General features: G+C 38.3%; 1 protein-coding gene across 1 annotated transcript in view; it reads left to right on the top strand.

Annotated features, from left to right (window-relative positions):
* Window positions 1-3,441, top strand: part of PRRG1 (proline rich and Gla domain 1) — a 126,956-nt gene extending 123,515 nt beyond the window's left edge. Inside the window, exon 4 of the mRNA XM_060001696.1 lies at window positions 2,233-3,441. Coding sequence (XP_059857679.1) covers window positions 2,233-2,718 — 486 coding nt within the window. The 3' untranslated portion in view covers window positions 2,719-3,441. The remainder of the gene's footprint in view (window positions 1-2,232) is intronic.
* Window positions 3,442-23,862: the final 20,421 nt, after the last annotated feature.

Genomic DNA, 23,862 nt, shown 5'->3' with positions numbered 1-23,862 from the left:
CAGTACCTTTTATTCAGATCAGTGTAACTTGCTTTCAACTCCACATTTAACATGATGAGAAGATTGAATTTTCTAGGAAAGTGTCCAGGTTTAAAATACCTTATACATCAGGGCAGATTGCTTTTTGGTTTGCTCTGATGCCAGGCCTGTGGCATTCTAAATCCCAGCCTCAACATCTGTGTGTTAAATGACCTTGGTTTTATTATTCGGTAACATCTCTGAGCCTCCATTTCCTCATCTGCAAGTAGGGATGATAATTATACCTTCATTATTGGGTGTGGCTTAAGAATTGAGTTGCTATAGGTAAAGTAAAAATCGGTGTTGTAATTCCATTTTTGCCTAAGCTTTATTTTTAACCCTGGAAACTACAAGTGTGCCTTTGTTTTAAAGTTTTTTTTCTCCCAAAGAAAAAAATTACTAGTCTGTAGATTTATTTCTGAGCATGCGGAAGAAACCTCAGAAATTGAATCACACAAGCCAAGCATGAAAAAAAAAATCATTTTCATGTGCATCATTGATGCTTGATTATCCCAAAGTGACTGGACAAGATTAAAAATCCACATTTTATTGTGTTTATCTAAGATTAACATTAGATAATTATCTGAAATCACATACTTATTGTGTTTTGTGCTTAAGATTAAATGCGGGGCGGGGGAAGGAGACGGTGATCTGAGAGATTAGGAAGAGAGGAGGGATCCTCATCTATATAGGTAAAGAAAATCGACTACAAATCAGATACTTGGTAGGTCTCTGTAAGTACATTATTAAAAAGTTTATTGTGGTTTAGTAGTTTGATTCCAGATTTCTAAAGAATGTGTATGTGTGTAAGGATTCGAATGTGAGTTGGAAGTAAGAGTAGATGTAAACCAAAAATGTTAATAGTGATTATATCTTTGCAATGTAATTAATTGCAGGTGATTGGTTTTCTTTTTTAGATGTTTCTGCATTAGTAAATTTTTATGTAGTATATATTTTCTGTAGTAAAGTTGGCAATCCTAAAAGTAACAGTTATACAAAAAGATAATAGTGTACAGTTTTATTGTTTAAAAAAAACTTCATGTATCTGTGTTTCATGAGTTTTCAACTTGTGATTATCAAGTGATTGTTTCACTAATAAAAATATAATTTCCAGTTTGGGGTATTGTCCTAAAATAAATGCTGTATGATTTGGGATTATACTGTCTCTACTCTTGGCTTGTTTTAATAGTGCACCTTGTGTATTTTCATCTGTACATAGCCTTTAGTAAATACCATATTTCTTATAACATTGAAATTTTATCATCTTAGAATCACAGAATGTTGGAATAATAATGTACCTTATAGGAGATTGAGTTCAGGGGTGGAACATTGATGACTGTGGGTCATTTGTTATACCCAGAGAATTTTAAAAGCCTTTATGACTAATAAAATATAGTACTATAAAACAAGCAGCTTTATAGTGCCCACCGTCTTACTTTCTGCCAGATATTTAAATAATATCAGTGACCTGTAGTGCCTGCAAATATTGTTTAAAAAAAAAAAGCTATTATTGGCTAAGTTTAAGCCTTGAAAACAAAGTCAGTAGCACTGGGGGTGGTATCTGTACCAAGGTTTGGGATATAGGTTAATCAGTCAATCTGAAGCCGAGGCTTGATTATGATATACAAGAATTCATTATAATCACTACTACTCATTGAATGTTTATATGCTAGGGACTTACTTAGATGCATTAGAGCTGTGTACTTTGGGGCTGGGGAGGAATATCTGGTAGAAGAGGATCCCAAACAGAACCATTAAGAAAACAAGGCATTCATCTGTGAAGCATTTGAACACTAAGAGCCTACAACAGCCAGAAATAGCACAATGATGATGGGATGCCTGAATGAAAACCTCGTAATTGGACATGGAAAATGGTATTTAACTTATATTTTAAAGGGAAGATTATGTTCTATATTTGGAAAGAGGAAAATCCCTTATGCTTTTTTTCCCCTTCTGTCATAACTGAAAATACAAATAACACCAAGTCTTGAAGACTTTTGGTTCTGACTGACTATTGTAGGGGAGGATCCGGAGTGAGCACCATGATTTGTAACTTCTTGTCAGGGAAAATATAGGCTGTAGGTCATCTGAACCAGCGAGTCTGGTTTGGGGTTTTGTTTTCATCATGTTAACAGAACCCAGATATGTGTTCATTTGCTATCTCCTATCTTTTGATTACACTGATTTTCAATTCATTTCGTCTTGTATTTTCAGAAGGAGTTTTGGAACACTTACACAAAAGCACAACAAGGAGAGAGTAACAGAGGAAGTGACTGGTTTCAGTTTTACCTTACCTTTCCATTAATCTTTGGCCTCTTCATTATCCTCCTTGTCATTTTCCTAATCTGGAGATGCTTCCTAAGAAACAAAACTCGCAGACAGACAGTGACTGAAGGCCATATTCCTTTCCCTCAGCACCTCAATATTATCACTCCGCCTCCTCCACCAGATGAAGTCTTTGATAGCAGCGGATTGTCGCCAGGCTTTCTGGAATATGTAGTTGGGCGCTCAGATTCCGTCTCCACTCGCCTGTCCAACTGCGATCCCCCACCGACCTACGAGGAAGCCACTGGTCAGGTGAACCTGCGGAGGAGTGAAACAGAACCTCATTTAGATCCACCCCCAGAGTATGAGGACATCATCAACTCCAACTCAGCCAGTGCCATTGCTATGGTGCCTGTGGTCACCACCATCAAATGAAACTGCACACTTCTTTTTATTATAATCATTTTTAAAATACTAATGAAAGAACTTTCTAGCACTTTACCACTACATAAATGTGCATTTGACTTATTGGATTCTGACAGCATACCACTTCACATCCTCTGATTTGATTTTCATTAGTTTTGTTTCCTACTATAAATGCTCATTTTTGCTAATGGAAATATGTTAAGAGGGAAAAATACTAGTGGAGGTCTTCGTGTGAGGAGATGTACATGTGTGTACGCATATGTTTATGTATATATGTACATGCACATATGTGTGTGTGTACATCAGCCCAGTGTACGGGCAACTGTCTTAAAAAGTCATTAACATCTATCTAAATCACCTGTAAAGTTAGAACATTACTCACCAAAACCGGGGTGGGGGAGAAGGCACCAACAACTTGTGTAACAGATAGCAACATGCTGTTGAATTTTGAAAATAAGATGAACTTAGCATGTTTTCTCATTCGTACAGTCTTTTGTTAACCTTCTTCAACTACCTTAAAAGGAAAAAAAAATGCATGTAGTCAATCTTGACTTTAGGAACAGCTCAGAAGGCGACAGAGAAGGAAGGCACGATAAACAATACCTTGCTTATTTCAGTGGACAGCAAGAAAATCATGGGTCCTTAGTGGCATTTGGCTGGTTTCATAGGAGGGATTTTTGTTGCTGTTATTGACTGCCTCCCCCACAAAAATTAAACAGTATTTGCTCAGTATCTTTGCATGTGTCATGCTATTTGTATTAACATCTTGATGGAGTGGATATCCTGGCAAAAGAATAATTTCTCAAGTAGATACACGTATTAATGATAGGGAACAGATGCAGATTTCTCCTTTGCCCATTGGCAACAGTATTTGTTTCTCGTTGTTTCATTGCCCTTTACTCTACTCCTCCTACCACCACAGAATCTTCAAGCACCTAAGAATTTAGTTACAATTCCTGAAATTATTTTCTTAATGTTTTTATATAGGGTGAAGCCTTTGTCTCAAGATGATTAGGAGGCAATTTTCCATTAAATTAAGAACTGTGATTTTTATATTGTTCTCCAGTTGGTGGAGGAAGATTGCAAAGTCTGTGCTGTGCCAGGTGCACAATAAATCTAGTTATACCTGCACACAGGCCTCATTGTTGCTATTTCATTTTGTATTTTCATCAGATTTTTTTTTAACTGCAGGATTTTTACTTTTCCCTTGGAGCAGGGGGAACAGGCTGCGAATGAACTGCCAACATAAACTGGCTCAGAAAGGAAAAAATAAAAGTTATACATGCACTGATGGAAAATTCATTATATCGGTCAGGGAAATGTCTGTGCCACTCCCATGACTGCGTAGTGTTGGATAAAATGGTTGAGCAGGCAGAAGGAATGCAGGTTTTGGAAGTGTCATACCGTGCTGCCTCCATCTCCAGCCCAGCCAGACTCCCCCAAACCCAAGGAAGGAGGACCCTGAACTAAGGAGTCAGATGACCTGAATTTGAATTCCGCTCTGCCATACACTTGCCAGTCTACCTTGGCAAAGACCCACATCTGACCCTCAAATTCCTCCCCTCTGAAACAGCAATAGTATCCTTTGCCCTGCCTTTCTCCTGGGGCTTAAAAAGTATCTAATGAGATGGTGTGCATGAAAGTCATTTGTAAGATGTGAAGAGCTCTCTAGGTGAAAGGTCATAGCATCGTTCTCACTGCTCCTATGAAGGGAGAATTTTCTCCCCATTTCCCTAAAATGTATCTGAGTTTTCACATAGTGAGGAAGTAGAGTAGGCGGCTCCATAAATGGCTAACATGTTCCTAATCTGAGTGTGTGGGCTCTTAGTTAAACACCTGTCATTCTCTGGTCTCTACCAATGCTGGGCCTACCGAATGACGACTGCCAGCTCAGCACAAACAGGATTAAGCAAATGTTGGAAAGGGAACTAAGATGTCTGTGTTTAGATAATAGGTTTTATAGCTTTCATGGACTAAAAATGAATAAACCTTGAACCTGGTCTCAGCAGAAATGACAATATTATTTTGAATTTGGTCATGAATACATGGTGATCTGTGGCTTCTATTTAAAGCTGAGAGTGGGAGTGTTGGAGCCAGTGATTTGTGTGCATGTGTGTAGGTATGTATTTTGGTTTATTTTTAAAGCAAAAGTAAGGCTCCTTTTGTGTGGACTTTTTTGTCATTAATAACAGGCCTTAGATTAAACCAGCAGTTTTCCAAGTGTGGCCAGTGAACCCCTGGGTGTCCTTGAGAACCTTTGAGGGGATCTGTGGGATCAAAAGTATTCTCATAATAATAACCAAGACATTAGCTGTCTTTCCACTCTCTCTCAAAAAGTAGTTAAAAATGTAAAAGCCATCTTCCCATGAATTTTTTTGTTTGTTTTAGAAAATATAACTATTTTCTTTAAAGTGTTATTTATGTTAGCATGTAATGGACTTTTTACTTTTTAAATGAATACTTAAAACTTTTTTCAGTTTTACTTTCTTAGATGGCAAATACTGGTAGATATAAACTCCATAAACAAAAAAAGCTCTTTGGTGTCCAGATCCCCAACGAATGTTGAGTATAAAAGGGTCTGGAGACCAAAAGTTTGAGAATTACAGGATTAGACAAAGAAGCAGGATGTTCTATTACTAAGTATGTATTCTTGCAATTTTATTTTACATTCTAAACTCCTGGTATTGGACTTAATGCTGCCTCTTAGAGATACCCGAATTTCAGTATAAGAATGAATGTTGATCCTTGAAGGAAAAGCCAAATGATTAAACTGATCAATGACTACAGCTTTTTAGACTGCTGGTCACAGACCACACTACTCCACAGTGATAACTGGCATCAGCCACAGGTCTCCTGGCAGCATTCAGGTGATAATGACAGAAGAAGTAAATTGTTAAGATAAACAAAATACTTTCTTCAAGAAACAGTCTCTTCGGTTACTTTGTTTTGTTTGATATTGGTTTGGGTTTGACATTTTTAGAAACCCTTTTGCTACCCCATCTGGTTTTATAAACTGCGTTTCTTAACATTTGTTATAATTAATGGGGCTTATCTGGAATAACATATTTTTTATGCTTTGGCCTTTCTTATTACCTGATTATTACATTCACCTTTGATTATTTTTAATAAAGGTTTATTTTTACAGATATATTTAGTACCTTCCTTAAGTAGTAACTAAACTGAATCAACCAATGTGCATTTAAATGAAAGAATGGGCTTCTGGGCCTTCCAGTGGACCCGTTTCCAGGCCTCCACATGCACTGCTTGTGTCTGGAATCCTAGAACTGGCACTTTTCCGCCTCCCTGCTTTGAATGTTACAATGAACTGTATCTGTTTAAAGTAAATTAAATGATTTCTTGTTTTCCTATTGACCAGTACAAATACAGATGCTGTGTTTGATTCACTGTTACTGATGACTTCAAGATTGATGATCTGATAGGATAACTGTGGAGGTAGCTTTAACTTGGTTCTGTGTAAATAGCATGTATTTTATAATATTACACATTTTTAAACACTTGGTTTACATTAAATTATGGTATTTAACTATTTTTATGTTTATTCTAGGTAAGTTTTTTCTTACGTTTCTGTGTTTTTGGTATGCTAAATAAAGCTATTTTTAAACCCAAGCAATTTCTTCTGCCATGTGTTAACTATATTATGGTTAGGTGACAAACAAGCTCTTATTAATTGTGATCTTTTTAACATGGTAAAATTATTACATTTTTTCTTATGAATTTAGGGAATATTGGTCAGTAAAGAAATCAAAAATTACCTGGTGAAAACTTCAGGCTGTTCTCAGCATAAGAAAGAACCACCTGTACTAGTTGTGAGATGCTGGAATGATACAGAATGGGAACACTTGCTCCAAAGGGATACATTGAGTTCCCCGCTATACTGTGGTTTGTCAATTATTCGGACTAGTGTTGTCTGCAGATACAAAGGAGCTGGGTTATTCCTCCTTAGCAGAATAGCTTGCATTTGACAGGAGAAAATGAGAAAGGAAAGCAAAGGATAGAAACATATGTGACCACAGGGCATCTCCCTAAGTGCAGTTACCTCAAAGACTAAAAGCTGATGTGCCATGTCATTAACCAAGCAAATGTAAATATGACTTGAGCTTCATGGTATAAAAAAATTTAAACTGTTTACTTATATCCAAGGAAGAATTTTAAGTATAAATTATAAGTCTAAATATACATTTTATAAGCATAAGTTTTCAGAGAATTGTCCAAAATGTCATAGAAGGTACTTTTAAAAACATATAGCAATTTCTAAAAATTACATAACTTACATCTTAACACATCCATGAAACCCAACACCTGGATCTAGACATTTCCAGGACCTGAGAAGGCTCCCTCTTACCCCGTCCCCTCCTTAAAGAGAACACTATTCTCACTTTGATCATAAAAGATCAGTTTTTAAAATTTCATACTTTGCTGTGGCCATGTGGACTTGACCCTTTTCCTTTTTTTTTTTTTTTTTTTTTTTTTTTTTGCAGTATGCGGGCCTCTCACTGTTGTGGCCTCTCCCGTTGCGGAGCACAGGCTCCGGACGTGCAGGCTCAGCGGCCATGGCTCACGGGCCCAGCCGCTCCGCGGCATGTGGGATCTTCTCAGACCGGGGCACAAACCCGCGTCCCCTGCATCGGCAGGCGGACTCTCAACCACTGCAACACCAGGGAAGCCCAACCCCTTTTCCTTTTTTAAAGAATTTCCAAAAACTTCAAGCTAGAAGTTCCAGAGCTGCTCTTCCATCTCTTGGCCCTCCTTGAAATCACCTACTCATTCTAAGCCTTTTCTACATACCTGAAGCTCTTTGAGGGCCAAAATTATGTTTAATGCTTTTAACTCCCTTCCACAAATACACCAAATACCTAAAAGTGAGGACTCTTCTAATACTATAAATTGACCAAACGATCAGTACCTTTCTGGCTGGTCCCCTTAATGCTTGTCTTCGTCCTAAAATTCTTATCACATGCCATTTCCTTAAACTTTGTATGATAACATTTTGTTCTCAGGAATTTTATTTACTTTATCCACTACTTTTTTTTCCTTCAGATCAAAACCTGCTATAATCTGGCCCCACAGGCTTATCCAACCTTATTTCCTTCCATAGCTCAGATGATAGATATTTACAAAAGTACCTACCTTGTGTTAGACACTAATGGGATTAGAAGGCAATGGTGTCTATAGCCCTTCTCCCTGGGGATTAGACTGGGATAACTTCCTAATCTTCTAATTTAGTGCAACCCTAATTCTACCCCATCTCACAAAGATTCTTTTTGCCCAAAGTTCTATGGTATTTATAATCAGTCATCTTTATCATGTAGTCCTTCATAGCAGGCTATGTTGTGATTTTTATAAGTTTTTAACAATGGAACCTAAGTTTGAAATTTTTTTTCATAGAGCCCTAATATATTAAACAGATGAGACTATTGTGGTTGACTACTGAAGTGGGAAGCTTGGAACCTCACCATCTGTGACCTTCCTTGTCAATCCCCCTTACTTCAAGTCAGTCCAAGTTCCCTCTGCAAACATTCGAATTTGATGAACATAACTGGAAAACCACTATAACATCTCCTTGGAAAACCACTATAACATCTCCTATTGATGTCCAATTTCTTAGTCCCTCATTTTACCACACACGCAAAAAAGCAATCTACAGAATCTCCTCCACTAACACACAGCTTAGGGTTCAAAATGTTCCTTCTGGTCCAACTGTTCCCAGCATACTGCACTGGCCACCAACAAACACTATCAAAATTTTGTCAGAGGAGAGCACCATGTAATGTTAATAGTCCTGATTCTTTGGTTACATCATTTCCATCATCACCATACTTTTTGCTACATTTTCAATACTCAGTCCATTTGCATTTGTGGAAATGATAGTTTGATTGTATCCACAAACCACATTTTAAAATAAGCATACAGTAATGTCAGTGAAAATAGCATGGACAGGGTACTCCGAAAGCCTGTTCTTCCACAAAAGCAGCAAATAAACTGCCCCAAACTGTCAGAATCAACTTCATTAGAACTCTGGAAATAAAGTTGATAGCAACCAATCAAGAAAAAAACTTTCACTTACCCTGCCCTTATCCCCTGCTTCCCTTCTCAGTGGCATCTTGGAAGACAACAGCTCACATTCCAGGTATAGGTTCCTAGTACCAGAAGGAGAAAAATGAACCTTATTCTCAAAGAATTGAGGTTGGTTGTTTAGCCCTTTATTTTGGCTTCCTGAAGTACCAGCTCAAAGGGCTGATGTTTATTTCACCTCACTTAGAACTTTCCCAAGGTGGAGGCAGCTACCAGGGTGGGGTGGGGACGTTCAAAACTACTTAAAACGTAAAAGCATTAGCTGCTACCTGCTGGACAAGGAGTAACAGTTGGGATAAACAATAGACAAAATGAAAAACTTGGGAGGAAAGGCTAGGGAATGAAGAGAATAAGGACTTTGAAAAACTCCCACATAGTCTTAGGAATCTATTAATAGAAGGCCAAGCACATATCCAAAGCTGGGTACATGCTCTAAAAAATCTGAGAGGCTGGGGCTTCCCTGGTGGCTCAGTGGTTAAGAATCTGCCTGCCAATGCAGGGGACATGGGTTTGAGTGGTCCGGGAAGATCCCACATGCTGCGGAGCAACTAAGCCCATGTGCCACAACTACTGAGCCTATGCTCTACAGCCTGCGAGCCACAACTACTGAGCCTGTGCTCTAGAGCCTGTGAGCCACAACTACTGAGCCCACGTGCCACAACTACTGAAGCCCGCACGCCTAGAGCCTGTGCTCCGCAACAAGAGAAGCCACCGCAATGAGAAGCCCGCGCACTGCAACAAAGAATAGCCCCCACTCACCACAACTAAAGAAAGCACGCGCACAGCAACAAAGACCCAACCACAGCCAAAAATAAATAAATAAATAAATTTTAAGAAAATTGAGAGGCTTTAAACTCTCACCTTTGTCTGACCTTCAGGTTCTCCATAAGCAAGAAGTGAAGTTTATGATAGAGTTGTATATTATTTGGCTGACAGTTGAAGGTTTCCTCCAACACAAAGAGCCCATCTGCCAAAACTAGGACACTTTTTTGGGGGGAGGGGCATTTAGGGAACTCTGTCAAGTCACTAGCTGACCACTACAATAACAGAAACGAGACTTCTATCACATGACAAAGAGTACAGACTTCAGCCACATACGACTTCAACCACATATGACAAAGAATACAGACTTTACAAAATGAGTTTAAAATGTTACTAAAACAACAAACAACAACTAAAACAAGTAGCAAAAACAAACCCTGAGGAGGGGGAAGAATCTGATTTCCAGAGTTGCTATCCTTTAATATTAATTCATAGCTCCACCTTATTGCTTAGTCAGTATAGTACCCAGTCCCCACCATCTAGGAAGCCTGACGAGAAAACTCAGGCAACTGTGGAGCCCATCCTACAACCTCATGTGGGCAGGGTACAAAGCTAACAGTTCTATCCAACAGTTCTCAGCCAGCAACACACACACCCCCAACCTTGGAGCTCATGTAGTGGCCTCACCCCAAAATAGACCCAGCAAGCCCCAGTGGCCCAAGGATGTTACCAGCAGACATGTACAGGATCCCAACAGCTCTGAAGAACTGTCTCTGACAAAGCAAACCTGTTAAGTCTGGAAGAGGAAACCACTTACTCAAATGTGCAGATACCAATGTAAGGAATCAAAGATCATAAAAAACCAAGTAAATATGACACCAAAGGAAACTAAGAAAACTCCAATCACTAACTGTAAAGAAATATAAATTACGAACTGTCAGACAAAGAATTCAGAATAATCCTTTTAAAGAAGTTTAGTGAACTACAAGAAGACACAGAAAACTCAATGAAATCAGTAAAACAATACATGAACAAAAACAAAACTTCAAAGAAATAAAAACCATCAAAAACAAAAAATAAAAAATCCTAGAGCTAAAAAATATAAAAATATAATGAATAAACTGAAGAATTCAGTAGGGAGCTTCAAAAGCAGACTCAACCATACCAAAGAAGGAATCAGTGGCTGAGAAGACAGGAGTATTGAAATTATCCAGTCACAGGAGAAAAAAGAAGAAAAAGAGTAAAGAAAGTTGATGGGACATATGGGACACAATGAAAAGAAACAATATCCACATTATAGGATTCCAGAAGGGGAAGAAAAAGACAAAGGGCCAGAAAGTATATTTGAAGCAATAATGGCTGAAAAAATTCCCAAACCAGGGGAGAGAAATGGACATCCAGATCCATGAGTCTTTAAAGGATCCCAAATAGGTTGAACTCAAAGACAGCTACTCCAAAATACATTATAATTAAGTTGTCAAATGTCAAACACAAAGGCGGAATTTTGAAAGCACAAAAAGAAGAGAAGTTATGTACACGGGAACCCCCATAACACAGTCAATGGATTTCTCAACAGAAACGTTTCAGGTCAGGAGAGAATAGCATGATATACTCAAAATATTGTAAGGAAAAATAAAAACTTGTTAACCAAGATTCCTATACCCAGCAAAGCTGTCCTTCAGAAATGAAGGAGGGATAAAGACTTTCTCAAACAAACAAAAGCTGAGGGAGTTCCTCACCACTAGACGTGCCTTACAAGAAATGCTAAAGGGAGTTCTTTGAGTGAAAGTAAAAGGACAATAATAAACATCATAAAAATGTAAGAAGGTAGAGTAAAACTCACTGATCATGGTAAATATATAGTCAAAGTTAGATTCTTTACTATGATAATAGTGGTGCATAATTCACTTACAGCTCTAGTTTAAAACTTAAAAACCAAATGTAAAAGTTACCAGAACTATAATAATCTGTTATTACTTATACAATAATATGTAAACTGTAATATCAGTAACCAAAAATGTGAGGGGAAGGAGAAGTAAAAATGTAAAGCTTAGAAATTCAGGTGAAGTTAAGTTGTTATCAGTGTAACACAGGGTGTTATAATTTTAAGCTATTTCATGTGAGCCTCATGGTGAGCACAAGGAAAAAAACCTTTCGAGTTACACAAAAGAACATGATAAAGAATTCAAAGCATACAGATACCAAAAGACATCAAAACACACACACACACAAAGACAGCAGGAACAATGGATCTACATAACAGCCAGAAAACAATTTTAAAAATGACAATAGCAAGTCTGTACCTATCAATAATTACTTTAAATATAAATGGGTTAAATTCTCCAATCACAAGACATAAAATAAATGAATGGATTAAAAAAAAAGATCCAGAGAGGAGCTTAAAGATGGCGGAAGAGTAAGACACAGAGGTCACCTTCCTCCCAACAAATACATCAGAAATACAGCTACATGTGGAACAATTCCTACAGAACACCTACTGAACGCTGGCAGAAGACCTCAGACCTCCCAAAAGGCAAGAAATTCCCCACGTACCTGGGTAAAGCAAAAGAAAAAAGAATAAATAGAGACAAAAGGATAGGGATGGGACATGCACCACTGGGAGGGAGCTGTGAAGGAGGAAAGGTTTCCACACACTAGGAGCCCCTTCGCGGGCGAAGACTGCGGGTGGCGGACGGGGGAAGCTTCGGAGCCACGGAGGAGAGCACAGCAACAGCAGTGCAGAGGGCAAAGCGGAGACATTCCCGCACAGAGGATCAGTGCCGACCAGCACTCACCAGCCCGAGAGGCTTGTCTGCTCACCCCCTGGGACGGGCGGGGGCTGGGAGCTGAGGCTCAGGCTTTGGTCAGATCCCAGGGAGAGGACTGGGTTTGGTGGCGTGAACACAGCCTAAAGGGGTTAGTGCGCCATAGCTAGCTGGGAGGGAGTCTGGGAAAAAGTATGGAGCTGCCGAAAAGACAAGAGACTTTTTCTTGCCTCGTTCTTTCCTGGTACACGAGGAGAGGGGATTAAGAGCGCCGCTTAAAGGAGCTCCAGAGACGGGCGTGAGCTGCGGCTATCAGCGTGGACCACACAGACAGGCATGAGATGCTAAGGCTGCTGCTGCTGCCACCAAGAAGCCTGTGTGCAAGCACAGCTCACTCTCGACACCTCCCCTCCCCGGAGCCTGTTCAACCTGCCACTGCCAGGGTCCCGTGATCCACGGACAACTTCCCTGGGAGAACGCATGGCACGCCTCAGGCTGGTGCAACGTCGTGTTGACCTCTGCCGCTGCAGGCTCACTCCAAATCCGTACCCCTCCCTCCCCCAACCCTGAGTGAGCCAGAGACCCCGAATCAGCTGCTCCTTTAACCCCGTCCTGTCTGAGCAAAGAACAGACGCCCTCAGGCGACCTACACGCAGAGGCGGGGCCAAATCCAAAGCTGAAACCCGGGAGCTGTGCGAACAAAGAAGAGAAAGGGAAATCTCTCCCAGCAGCCTCAGAAGCAGCGGATTAAATCTCCACAATCAACTCGATATACCCTGCATCTATGGAATACCTGAATAGACAACAAATCATCCCAAAATGAGGAGGTGGACTTTGGGAGCAATGATATATATATATTTTTCCCCTTCTTTTCTCTTTGTGAGTGTGTATGTGTATGCTTCTGTGTGTGGTTTTGTCTGTATAGCTTTGCTTTTATCATTTGTCCTAGGGTCCTGTCTGTCCATTTTTGGTTTTATTACTTGAAAAAAATTTTTTTCTTAATAATTATTTTTTATTTTAATAACTTTATTTTACTTTACTTTATTTGATTTGATTTGATCTTCTTCTTTCTTTTTTTTTCCTCCCTTTATTCTGAACCATGTGGAGGACAGGCTCTTGGTGCTCCAGCCAGGCGTTAGGGCTGTGCCTCTGAGGTGGGAGAGCCAAGTTCAGGACACTGGCCGAAAAAAGACCTCCCAGCTCCATGTAATATCAAACAGTGAAAATCTCCCAGAGATCTCCATCTCAACGCCAAGACCCAGGTCCACTCAATGACCAGCAAGCTACAGGGCAGGACACCCTATGCCAAACAACTAGCAAGACAGGAACACAACCCCATCCATTAGCACAGAGGCTGCCTAAAATCATAACAACCACAGACACCCCAAAACACACCACCAGAAGTGGACCTCCCCATCAGAAAGACAAGATCCAGCCTCATCCACCAGAACACACGCACTAGCCCCCTCCACCAGGAAGCCTATACAAGACACTGAACCAACCTGAGCCACTGGGGAAAGACACCAAAAACAACGGAAACTACGAACCTGCAGCCTACGAAAAGGAGACCCCAAACATGGTAAGTTAAGCAAAATGAGAAGACAGAGAAACACACAGCAGATGAAGGAGCAAGGCAAAAACCCAACAGACCCAACAAATGAAGAGGAAATAGGCAGTCTACCTGTAAAAGAATTCAGAATAATGATAGTAAAGATGATCCAAAATCTTGGAAATAGAATGGAGAAAATACAACAAACATTTAACAAGGAACTAGAAGAACCAAAGAGCAAACAAACACAGATGAACAACACAATAAATGAAATAAAAAATTCTCTAGAAGGGATCAATAGCAGAATAACTGAGGTAGAAGAACGGATAAGTGACCTGGAAGATAAAATACTGGAAATAACTACTGCAGAGCAGAAGAAAGAAAAAAGAATGAAAAGAATTGAGGACACTCTCAGAGACCTCTGGGACAACATTAAATGCACCAACATTCGAATTATAGGGGTCCCAGAAGAAGGAGAGAAAAAGAAAGGGACTGAGAAAATATTTGAAGAGATTATAGTTGAAAACTTCCCTAATATGGGAAAGGAAATAGTTAATCAAGTCCAGGAAGCACAGAGAGTCCCATACAGGATAAATCCAAGGAGAAACACGCCAAGACACATATTAATCAAACTACCAAAAATTAGATACAAAGAACCAATATTAAAAGCAGTAAGGGAAAAACAACAAGTAACACAAAACGGAATCCCCATAAGGTTAACAGCTGATCTTTCAGAAGAAACTCTGCAAGCTAGAAGGGAGTGTCAGGACATATTTAAAGTGATGAAAGAGAAAAACCTACAGCCAAGATTACTCTACCCACCAAGGATCTCATTCATATTTGATGGAGAGATTAAAACTTTTACAGACAAGCAAAAGCTGAGAGAGTTCAGCACCACCAAACCAGCTTTACCTCAAATGCTAAAGGAACTTCTCTAGGCAAGAAACGCAAGAGAAGGAAAAGACCTAAATAACAAACCCAAAACAATTAAGAAAATGGGAATAGGAACATACATATTGATAATTACCTTAAATGTAAATGGATTAAATGCTCCAACCAAAAGACACAGACTGGCTGAATGGATACAAAAATAAGACCCATATATATGCTGTCCACAAGAGACCCACTTCAGGCCTAGAGACACATACAGACTGAAAGTGAGGGGATGTAAAAAGATATTCCATGCAAATGGAAATCAAAGAAAGCTGGAGTAGCAATTCTCATATCAGACAAAATAGACTTTAAAATAAAGACTATTACAAGAGTCAAAGAAGGACACTACATAATGATGGGTGGATCAATCCAAGAAGAAGATATAACAATTGTAAATATTTATGCACCCAACATAGGAGCACCTCAATATATAAAGCAAATACTAACAGCCATAAAAGGGAAAATCGACAGTAACACAATCATAGTAGGGGACTTTAACACCCCACTTTCACCAATAGACAGACCATCCAAAATGTAAATAAATACGGAAACACAAGCTTTAAATGATACATTAAACAAGATGGACTTAATTGATATTTATAGGCCATTCCATGCAAAAATAACAGAATACACTTTCTTCTCAAATGTTCATGGAACATTCTCCAGGATAGATCATATCTTGGGTCACAAATCAAGCCTTGGTAAAATTAAGAAAATTGAAATTGTATCAAGTATCTTTTCCGACCACAACACTATGAGACTAGATATCAATTACAGGAAAAATCTGTAAGAAATACAAACACATGGGGGCTAAACAACACACTACTTAATAACCAAGAGATCACTGAAGAAATTAAAGAGGAAATCAAAAAATACCTAGAAACAGGGCTTCCCTGGTGGCACAGTGGTTGAGAGTCGGCCTGCCGTTGCAGGGGACACGGGTTTGTGCCCTGGTTGGGGAGGATCCACATGCCGCGGAGTGGCTGGGCCTGTGAGCCATGGCTGCTGAGCCTGCGTGTCCAGAGCCTGTGCTCCACAACAGGAGAGGCAACAGTGAGAGGCCCGCATACCACACAAAACAACAACAACAAAAAAAACCGAGAAACAAATGACCATGAAAACACAATGACCCAAAACCTATGGGATGCAGCAAAAGCATTTCTAAGAGGGAAGTTTATACCTATACAAGCCTACCTTAAGAAGAAGCATCTAAAATGAACAAACTAACCTTACACCTAAAGCAATTAGAGAAAGAACAAAAAAAACCCCAAAGTTAGCAGAAGGAAAGAAATCATAAAGATCAGATCAGAAATAAATGAAAAAGAAATGAAGGAACGATAGCAAAGATCAATTAAACTAAAAGCTGGTTCTTCGAGAAGATAAACAAAATTGATAAACCATTAGCCAGACTTATGAAGAAAAAAAGGGAGAAGACTCAAATCAATAGAATTAGAAATGAAAAAGGAGAAGTAACAACTGACACTGCAGAAATACAAAAGATCATGAGAGATTACTACAAGTAACTCTATGCCAATAAAATGGACAACCTGAAAGAAGTGGACAAATTCTTAGACATGCACAACCTTCCGAGACTGAACCAGGAAGAAAGCGAAAATATGAACAGAGCAATCACAAGCGCTGACATTGAAACTGTGATTAAAAATCTTCCAACAAACAAAAGCCCAGGACCAGAAGGCTTCACAGGCGAGTTCTATCAAACATTTAGAGAAGAGCTAACACCTACCTTTCTCAAACTCTTCCAAAATATAGCAGAGGGAGGAACACTCCCAAACTCATTCGACAAGGCCAACATCACCCTGATACCAAAACCAGAAAAAGATGTCACAAACAAAGAAAACTACACGCCAATATCACTGATGAACATAGATGCAAAAATCCTCAACAAAATACTAGCAAACAGAATCCAACAGCACATTAAAAGGATCATACACCATGATCAAGTGGGATTTATCCCAGGAATGCAAGGATACTTCAATATACGCAAATCAATCAATGTGATAAACCATACTAACAAATTGAAGGAGAAAACCATATGGTCATCTCAATAGATGCAGAGAAAGCTTTTGACAAAATTTAACACCCATTTACGATAAAAACCCTCCAGAAGGTAGGCACAGAGGGAACTTCCCTCAACATAATAAAGGCCATATAAACCCACAGCCAACATCGTCCTCAATGGTGAAAAACTGAAACCATTTCCACTAAGATCAGGAAGAAGACAAGGTTGCCCACTCTCACCACTCTTATTCAACATAGTTTTGGAAGTTTCAGCCACAGGAATCAGAGAAGAAAAAGAAATAAAAAGAATCCAAATTGGAAAAGAAGTAAAGCTGTCACTGTTTGCAGATGACATGATACTATGCATAGAGAATCCTAAAGATGCTACCAGAAAACTACTAGAGCTAATCAATGAATTTGGTAAAGTAGCAGGATACAAAATTAATGCACAGAAATCTCTGGCACTCCTATACAATAATGATGAAAAATCTGAAAGAGAAATTAAGAAAACACTCCCATTTACCACTGCAAAAAAAAGAATAAAATATCTAGGGATAAACCTACCTAAGAAGACAAAAGATCTGTATGCAGAAAATTATAAGACACTGATAAAGGAAATTAAAGATGATACAAATAGATGGAGAGATATACCATGTTCTTCGATTGGAAGAATCAACATTGTGAAAATGACTCTATTACCCAAAGCAATCTACAGATTCAGTGCAATCCCTATCAAACTACCACTGGCATTTTTCAGAGAACTAGAAAAAAATTTTTCACAATTTGTATGGAAACACAAAGGACCCCGAATTGGCAAAGCAATCTTGAGAAAGAAAAACGGAGCTGGACTAATCAGGCTCCCTGACTTCAGACTATACTACAAAGGTACAGTAATCAAGGCAGTATGATACTGGCACAAAAACAGAAGTATAGATCAATGGAACAAGATAGAAAGCCCAGAGATAAACCCATACACATATGGTCACCTTGTCTTTGAAAAAGGAGGCAAGAATATACAGTGGAGGAAAGACAGCCTCTTCAATAAGTGGTGCTGGGAAAACTGGACAGCTACATGTAAAAGAATGAAATTAGAACACTGCCTAACACCATACACAAAAATAAACTCAGAATAGATTCAAGACCTAAATGTAAGGCCAGACACTATCGAACTATTAGAAGAAAACATAGGCAGAACACTCTATGACATACATCACCGCAAGATCCTTTTTGACCCACCTCCTAGAGAAATGGAAATAAAAACAAAAATAAACAAATGGGACCTAATGAAACTTAAAAGCTTTTGCACAGCAAAGGAAACCATAAACAAGACCAAAAGACAACCCTCAGAATGGGAGAAAATATTTGCAAATGAAGCAACTGACAAAGCATTAATCTCCAAAATTTATAAGCAGCTCATGCAGCTCAATATCAAAAAAACAAACAACCCAATCCAAAAATGGGCAGAAGATCTAAATAGACATTTCTCCAAAGAAGATATACAGTATGCCAGCAAACACATGAAAGAATGCTCAACATCATTAATCATTAGAGAAATGCAACTCAAAACTACAATGAGATATTATCTCATACCAGTCAGAATGGCCATCATCAAAAAATCTACAAACAATAAATGCTGGAGAGGGTGTGTAGAAAAGGGAACCCTCTTGCACTGTTGGTAGGAATGTAAACTGATACAGCCACTATAGAGAACAGTATGGAGGTTCCTTAAAAAACTAAAAATAGAACTACCATATGAGCCAGCAATCCCACTACTGGGCATATACCCTTAGAAAACCATAATTTAAAAAAGTCATGTACCAAAATGTTCATTGCAGCTCTATTTATAATAGCTAGGACATGGAAGCAACCTAAGTGTCCACTGACAGATAAATGGATAAAGAAGATGTGACACATATATACAATGGAATATTACTCGGCCATAAAAAGGAACAAAACTGAGTTATTTGTAGTGAGGTGGATGGACCTAGGGACTGTCATACAGAGTAAAATAAGTCAAAAAATAAAAACAAATACCATATGATAACACATATATATGGAATTAAAAAAAAAGAAAATGGTCAGAAGAATGTAGGGGCAAGACGGGAATAAAGATGCAGACCTACTAAAGAATGGACTTGAGGATACGGCAAGGGGGAAGGGTAAGCTGGGACAAAGTGAGAGAGGGGCATGGACATATACACACTACCAAACATGAAATAGGTAGCTAGTGGGAAGCGGCCGCATAGCACAGGGAGATCAGCTCAGTGCTTTGTGACCACCTAGAGGGGTGGGATAGGGAGGGTGGGAGGGAGGGAGATGCAAGAGGGAAGAGATATAGGCACATATGTATATGTATAACTGATTCACTTTTTTATAAAGTAGAAACTGACACACCATTGTAAAGCAATTATACTCTAATGAAGATGTTAAAATTTAAAAAAAATACGTAGAACGATAAAAAGCAAAACAAGATCCAGTGATATGCTGCTTACAAGAGACTCACTTTAGCATTACAAACATACTAAGAGTTAAGGGATAGAAGAAGATATTTCAGCAAATGGTATCCAGAAAAAGCAGGAATACCTAATTGACTTTACACTAAAAATGGTAAAAAGAGACAAAGAACATATAACAATTTTCAATATTTATACATCCAACATTGGTGTACCCAAGTATATAAAGCAAGAACTAACAGAGTTTAAAGAAGAAATAAAAAACAATATAATAATTGCAACTTTAATTACCCACTCTCAACAATGGATAGATCGTCCAAACAGACAATCAATAAGGAACCAGTGGATGAGAACAACATACAGCAAATGAACCTAACAGATAAAAACAGAACATTCTATCTGACAACAGCAGAATACACATTCTTCTCAAGCATGCATGGAACATTTTCTAGGACACACCATATGTTTAGCCAGTCTTAGAAAATTCAAGAAGATTGAAATCATACCAAATATCTTCTCTGACCACAACTGTGTGAAACTAGAAATTAATAACAGGAGGAAAACTGGAAAATTCACAAATACATGGAAGTTTAAAAACACTTTCCTGAACATGCAATGTATCAAAGAAATTGCAGAGGAAATAAAAAGTAACTTGAGGCAAATGAAAATGGAAACACAGCCTATCAAAATTTGTGGGATATAGCAAAAGCAGTTCTAAGAGGATGTTCATAGCAATAAACACCTACATTAAGAAACTAGAAAAAAAAAGAAACTAGAAAAATTTCAAATAAACAACCTAGCTCTATGCCTTAAGGAACTAGAAAAAGAAGAAAGCTATGCCCAAAGTTTGCAGACAATGGAAAATTATATTAGAGCAGAAATAAATGAAACTGAGAACAGGAAAACAATTAAGCAAACTACGAGTAGTTTTTTTGAAAGTATAAACAGAATTGGCATACCTTTAGCTAAACAAGGAAAAGACAGAGAAGATCCAAATCAACAAAATTATAAATGAAAATGGAGACATTACAACAGATACCACAGAAATACAAAGAATCATAAGAAGCTACTGTAACTATATGCCAACAAAGAGGACAACCTAGAAGAAATGGAAAAATTCTTGGAAAAATAAAATCAACCATGACTGAATCAGGAAGAAAATAGAAACTGAACAATCCAATTACTAGTAAGGAGACTGGATCAGTAATCAAAAATCTCCCAAAGAAGAAAAGCCCAGGACGAGATGGCATCACAGTTGAATTTTACCAGACATTTAAAACATTAATGCTGAAGGGGATCAAGATGGTGAAGGAGTAGGATATGGAACTCACCTTCTCCTACAAAAACATTAAAAATACATCTACAAGTAGAACGATTCACACAGAACATCTACTGAACGCCAATAGAAGACCTCAGACTTCTGAAAGGGCAAGAAAACCTCCACGTAACTGGGTAGGACAAAGGAAAAAGAAAAATAAAGGAATTGGGACAGGCCCTGTGCCCCAGGGAGGGACCTGTGAAGGAAGAAAGGTTCCTGCACTCTGGGAAGTCTCCTCACCAGCAGGGAGATCAGCCTAGACAGAGGGGGAGCTTCAGAGCCTAGGAGGAGAGTACAGCAACTGGTTTGCAGAAGGCAAAACAGAGAGTAACCTGCACAGAAGGTCGGCACTGCCACCCTGTACTCCTCATATATACATATCTACAATGGAATATTACTCAGCCATTAAAAAGAATGAAATAATGCCATTTGCAGCAACATGGATGGACCTGGAGATTATCATACTGAGTGAAGTAAGTCAGACAGAGAAAGACAAATATCATATGATATTGCTTACATGTGGAATCTAAAAACACGGTACAAACGTACCTATTTACAAAACAGAAATAGTCACAGATGTAGAAAACAAACTTATGGTTACCAAGGGGGAAGGGGGGGTGGATCAATTGGGAGACTGGGATTGACATATATACACTACTATATATAAAATAGAAAACTAATAAGAACCTATTGTATAGCACAGGGAACTCTACTCAATACTCTGTAATGACCTATAGGGGAATAAGATCTAAAAAAAGAGTGAATACATGTATATATATAACTGATTCACTTTGCTGTACAGCAGAAACCAACACAACATTGTAAATCAACTATACTCCAATAAAAATTAATTTAAAACATACAAAACCAAAAACAAAACCGAACCGAAAAGAAAAGAAAAGAAAGAATGTGTATGATACCATTTACATGAATTTCTAGAGCAGGCAAAACTCATCTATGGTGGGAAAAAAAAGACAATGGTATTTCCCTGTGGGGTGTTGGGAGATTCACTGGGAAGTGGTACGCAGGCATGAGAAAATTTATGGGATGATATTAACATACTGTATTCTGGGTGCACAGATCTGTGCATCTGTGGAACCTCACCGAATGGCACACTCAAGACATCTGCATTATATTGTATCGAAATTTTACCTCAAAAGAAAAAAATGCAACCAAATATTAAACTCTAATGAATTCTAATGTATTTTAGGGGGAATATACTGATATGTACGATCTACTTTCAAATGTGTTGAAAATCATTTGGACTGAGGCAAGGATGAAGTAATGGATAGATGGACAGATAAAAGCAAGTAAAGTTAAATGTTATTTGTAGAATCTCTTTGGTGAGTGTTCACTGTACAATCCTTCCCACTTTTCTGTATCATTGAAAAATTTTATAGTAAAATATTGGAAAAATACTCAGCAAAATGTGATATAATTAGGAGATGTTAAACATTTTTTTTCTATCCATATTTACTGAGTCTCATCAGAATACAGGAATTTCTTTTGGCTACAGAATACAAAAGTTAGTTACATAATAATTATGACTGCCATGTATGTGCAGCTTAACTTATTTAAATCTTTAGATAATCCAGGGAGCCAATATTTACATTTTTTAAAAGGTCTTAAAGCACATTGGAAATTCCAATGTATATCTACAGAATTCAATCTGTCTGTCCATACATGTCTGTAAAAATATATATGAAAGAATATCCTCTGGTTTACTGTCATGATGGAGAGAGTATGGCTTTTCATTTCTAATGTCCATGGCTCATTTTGTTTACAACTTTCATTGTATCACAGAGTAATCCAAAAGCATAGTCTATCATCCTCCTGAATTCACTAAAAGGTAAGGTTATGTAAAAAACATATTTCATTTTCAATGAATGTTTTATATATCTCACTAATGTTAAATGTCTATTTTAAATAATCCTTCATCACATTCAAGAAATGAGGTGATTCTCTGTTCATTATAATTGGGCTACAGAACCTCTTGGAAAATACTTGGCAATACGGATACAATGCCTATCCTCAAAGAACCTGAAAACTAAAAGAGAATGCTGTTTTTGCATCTAACATGTGCTTGCAATATCAAAAATATGACTTCAAAAGTACGAATTTTAATTCAATACAAAATATAAATGAAATTTCATGGTTAGGCACCTCAGCATTTTAAATGCCAACTTTATCGGTACACCTGGGAACACAGGAATGAATATTTACTTAGTTGCCTCTAAAAATAAAATAAATCGACTTTTAAATATATACTTTAAAGTCCTTTACTATAATTTGTAATTTGCTATTTCAATTTAACTATTCAAGAATTTGGTAAAAAAATTTCAAGAAAAAATATAAAGATTTAAATCACAAAACATTAAATGATGTAAGGTATAAAAACAGGAAAAGTCTGTATTCTAATAAAATATATTGAGGGTGTGTATATTATGGGAACTCTCTTTGGCAGCCATTCAGGTATGCCTCTCAGATCTTCCTTCAAGAAAGAAAATTCTTGCTCAGCTACAAACAGTAGGCTTAGCGGGCAGCCTCCAGCTATATCACCTTCAGGATGCGCCTCAACTTCGGAGGTGGGAGCAGAGGCGATGCATGCTTGCTTGATGGGCAATCCCCACCATGTGAATGAGCATGGTGGGTCACTGGTACCTGGCCCTTCCTGCCCAATGTGGGACTCCTCTAAGGAGCAATCTTTGGTCTGGAGCTCCCTCTCGGGTTGGCTGAAACTTGATCACATCTGCATTTTGGTCTGAAGCTCCTCGCTTTCCTTTCAGAAGTGTCAAATCAGCATCTCAGGATCAAGGTTTTCTCTGCCCAAGCCTTCCCCGGCCATTTACCTTTCAGAGATGTTACTTCTCCATCCTTCCCCCAAACCTCTTTTTATCCTGATTGTCTCAGAGTTGACTTCCTGGAGGTCCCAAACAGGCACTCTTCTAAGCCCTAAGTGCATTAAATTTGGATCATCTTTTTGGTGGCTAAACACTTCTCAATTGTTGGAAAAGGATACTATTAATATGGCATTGTCGATACTGGAATAAAAGCTAAAATAATTACTATAAATATAAATTGTACTTCTGCATACTCTTTTACTCCCCAGGCTAACTGTCTAGTTTCTGGTTAAAAAGAATGAGTACTACACAGAAGGCATTCAAAGACCCTGGATCTTCATGCAAAAGAGCAAGATCTGTTATGAGAGGTTTGACTAGGGTGTGGTCACCCAGGACTACGCCTTAGGGTACCAGCATTTCT

Source organism: Delphinus delphis, chromosome X (genome assembly GCF_949987515.2).
Source record: "Delphinus delphis chromosome X, mDelDel1.2, whole genome shotgun sequence".
NCBI lineage: Eukaryota > Metazoa > Chordata > Mammalia > Artiodactyla > Delphinidae > Delphinus > Delphinus delphis.
This window is presented reverse-complemented; position numbering and strand designations above follow the sequence as displayed.